The sequence below is a fragment of the Theobroma cacao genome, chromosome 3 (genome assembly GCF_000208745.1).
Source record: "Theobroma cacao cultivar B97-61/B2 chromosome 3, Criollo_cocoa_genome_V2, whole genome shotgun sequence".
Lineage (NCBI taxonomy): Eukaryota > Viridiplantae > Streptophyta > Magnoliopsida > Malvales > Malvaceae > Theobroma > Theobroma cacao.
Window position 1 is genome coordinate 5,422,105 of NC_030852.1, and position 3,028 is coordinate 5,425,132.

The window sequence follows — 3,028 nt, forward strand, 5'->3', positions numbered from 1 at the left end:
TAATGTTGTAATATATTATAACATCAACAAATGTAAAAAAAAAAAGTAAAACTTTTTTGAGTTGTTGAATTAAAAAGGAAAAAGTAAAATTTACTTACCTTTGACCATGGAAAGAAGTTCAAGAAGATGCAGAGAATATTATTATTTTATAATCTAATGATTGAAAAAGATGTCACACCAAGCGTAGCTTTTCTCCAAGTGTTTTTAACGTTGCTTCAATGCCGTTAGTTTTGAGCACGAACCCATTCAAACGCCGTTAAAATCTACAAGCATGATAGGATAGATGGCATGAATATATTAATGGGGCACGGAAGGGGACAGGGGATTTCTGTTTGGGGAAAATGCTGATGTTGGTAAGATTTTTTGTTAACGAAAATAGACATATTTATTCATTATATTTTAAAATCGTTATTTTAAATATTTTATTATCAAATATGTTAATAATATTTATCTAATTTATAAATAAAAATAATTCAATTACATTGGATGACTTTCATTAAATATATTATGTTTTTCTCAATTCTAATAAGTTTGAATAAGTTATAAGATAATATTACAAAAATCGCAATTATTTATATAATTATTATTTAAAAATCAATAAAATAAAAAAGTATAACTTTACATTGATTAAACCAAATAAGCAGTTGCTTTATTCAACACATCAGTTTCTTTCCTCCATGCAATCCTCTCCTTGGTAGCCTTACCCATGACTTTGATAGCAACAATCTGATCAAAAACAGCATTGTCTGTCGCTTTCTCAGTCTTAGCCTTATGAATGCTCTCAAGCAGTGCACGTTTGTTTTTGAAAACGCTTTCCTTGGCCTTCATGTACATGTCATGGTACATATGCTTATCAATCTTGTTCATTTCCCTGTACTTTCGAAGGAGTCGCCTTAGTACTCTGGCTTTTCTCATCCACAGAAGCTTGGTCGGTAGCCTTGCTTCTCTTGTTCCCTTCCTCTTCCCGTATCCGGACTGCCTTCCTTTTCTCTTGGCCTCGTAGGCTCGCCTACATCTCCATCTTGAGTGAGTTACGTTAGGCTTCTTGATGATGAGACTGTCCTTGACAAGCTTTCTTACGTCCATCCCTGCAATAATATTCATGCACCATGCAAAGGCATTAAACTCTAGTCCAACTCTTAAATTTTCGGACGCCATGAATTGTTAGGTTGGCCTCATCCTTAATTTTGATATATACATACACACACACACACACACACACACATATATATATATATATATATATATATATATATATATATATATATATATAACATTACAATAAATTATGCATTAATAAGTTTTAGTAATATTTTATTTTATATTTTTTCATTATTTCATTAAATCATAATGTTAAAAAAATCTTTAAACTATTTTAAAAAATTCAAATAAACTTTTATTCTTTTATGATGTTTAATCAAACTTTTTTACTTTTATTTTGAGTTAAATAATCCCTTATAATTAATGGTTAATTAATTGTCGTTAGACAAAATACTACTTGCCATTTTGTACTCACATAATGTTGATGTAGCACTAATGTGGAGGGTAAAATGTCACATGATCATATCATCATATCATATCACTTTGGCACATCATCATCTATTATAGTATATCGATATACCACATCAACGTCATGTAGTATAGAATATTAAATAATATTTTTTATTAAGTAAACCATTAATTATAAAGATTTATTTGACTCAAAATAAATATTTGACATAATAAAAAATCAAAATTAATTTAAATTTTATTAAATAACTTGGAAGACTTTCTTTGAGAGATTATGCCTTTTATTAATATTTGTAAAAATGTAATATCTATTAGTTTGATGGACGTACTGGGTTTCAATTATTAGATATTTGGGCTAGGCTTGGCTTGGGTAAAGGCTACTAGCAATGTAAAAACCAACCCCAGACCAAGATGCAACACGATAACTCTGCTTGAAGTTTGAAGATTAAAGGCCTTTGTTCCAAAAATTAACTAGTCTTTCATTTTAAACATACAGTTTATTGGTTTTTCTCTATTTCATAATATTTTCTCATGAATTTATATTTTTTTAAAAACTTTTTTATAATACATAATATTTTTAAATTAGACAATGAAAGTCATAAATCTAATTATTTCAATTAAAAAATTTATACTCACCTCTAAAGTTGGATCTCATTAAGTTCCAACTATTAAAAATATTATTATAAAAAATATAATCAAAATCAATATATTTTGAATCTGCGTCAAATCAGACTTTGATCAATATTATGTAACAGGTATGATGCTAAGTAGAAGGTGTATTTATTATCATTATGATTATATATAGCAACTTGTAAAACAACACAAAAAAGAAAACTAGAGATGAATATGATATAAAACAAGAGGAGACATACTGGAGTTGGCCATGGAGATTTGAAGGACCTCGTAGGGGTCAATCCATACTTTTCCCTTACCACACTTGAGTAGGCTGGCAGCCAGTCGCTTCTGCAGCTTCACTGACACCATTGCTATTACTACGATTCTCTCTGGCTACGGCTGCAAACTTTGTTTCACTAAAACCTAACTTAAAAGTAGATCAATGGCAATCGTATAGGTGCAGTGCAGGGTTAGATATATTTTGGACTTCCTCTAGAGGCCTGCTGGCTTCCCCTATCTATCAGCTATTCAAAGCTTGATATATAAATATATATATATATATATATATAATTTTCTTTCATATGGTTTCGTGGGCTGCAAGTGAAGTGTCCACATTAATCCACGTGACCCATGTTTGCTTGTTTGACAACCGTTGAGCGTTGAAGACTTTTTTTTTTTTTTTGTTTTCTTTTCATTACTTTTCTTGGAGACAAAGTAAGAAGCAGAAATCCATTAATATTAAAACCATAAAATAATACTTATTCACGTTTTGAAAATAGTTTTAATTACAAATTTATAACTATAGAAGCTCGAAAGAGCTTCTAGCTTGACACTTGGTGAGCCTTTTGTCTTGACATTTGGCACTCTCACATCTATAGGCTTTTACTTACTTGGGTTTTTGGGC

At 29.9% G+C, this 3,028-nt stretch overlaps 1 protein-coding gene across 1 annotated transcript; it reads right to left on the minus strand.

The window, feature by feature from the left end:
* Positions 606–2,648, minus strand: LOC18604333 (60S ribosomal protein L19-2). The gene is made up of 2 exons (XM_007036743.2): positions 2,382–2,648; positions 606–1,088 (listed from the first exon to the last, which is right to left on the minus strand). Exons 1-2 carry the CDS (start codon positions 2,491–2,493, stop codon positions 628–630), a joined length of 573 nt encoding a protein of 190 aa, XP_007036805.2. The 5' UTR covers positions 2,494–2,648; the 3' UTR covers positions 606–627.

What these genes read in the sequence shown, in the direction of transcription:
- LOC18604333 (XM_007036743.2), bottom strand. Translation starts at nt 2,493, where the DNA reads ATGGTGTCAGTGAAGCTGCAGAAGCGACTGGCTGCCAGCCTACTCAAG. An exon ending in AATCTCCATGGCCAACTCCA is followed by an intron (nt 1,089 to 2,381) that starts GTATGTCTCCTC and finishes ATATTATTGCAG; the next exon opens with GGATGGACGTAAGAAAGCTT.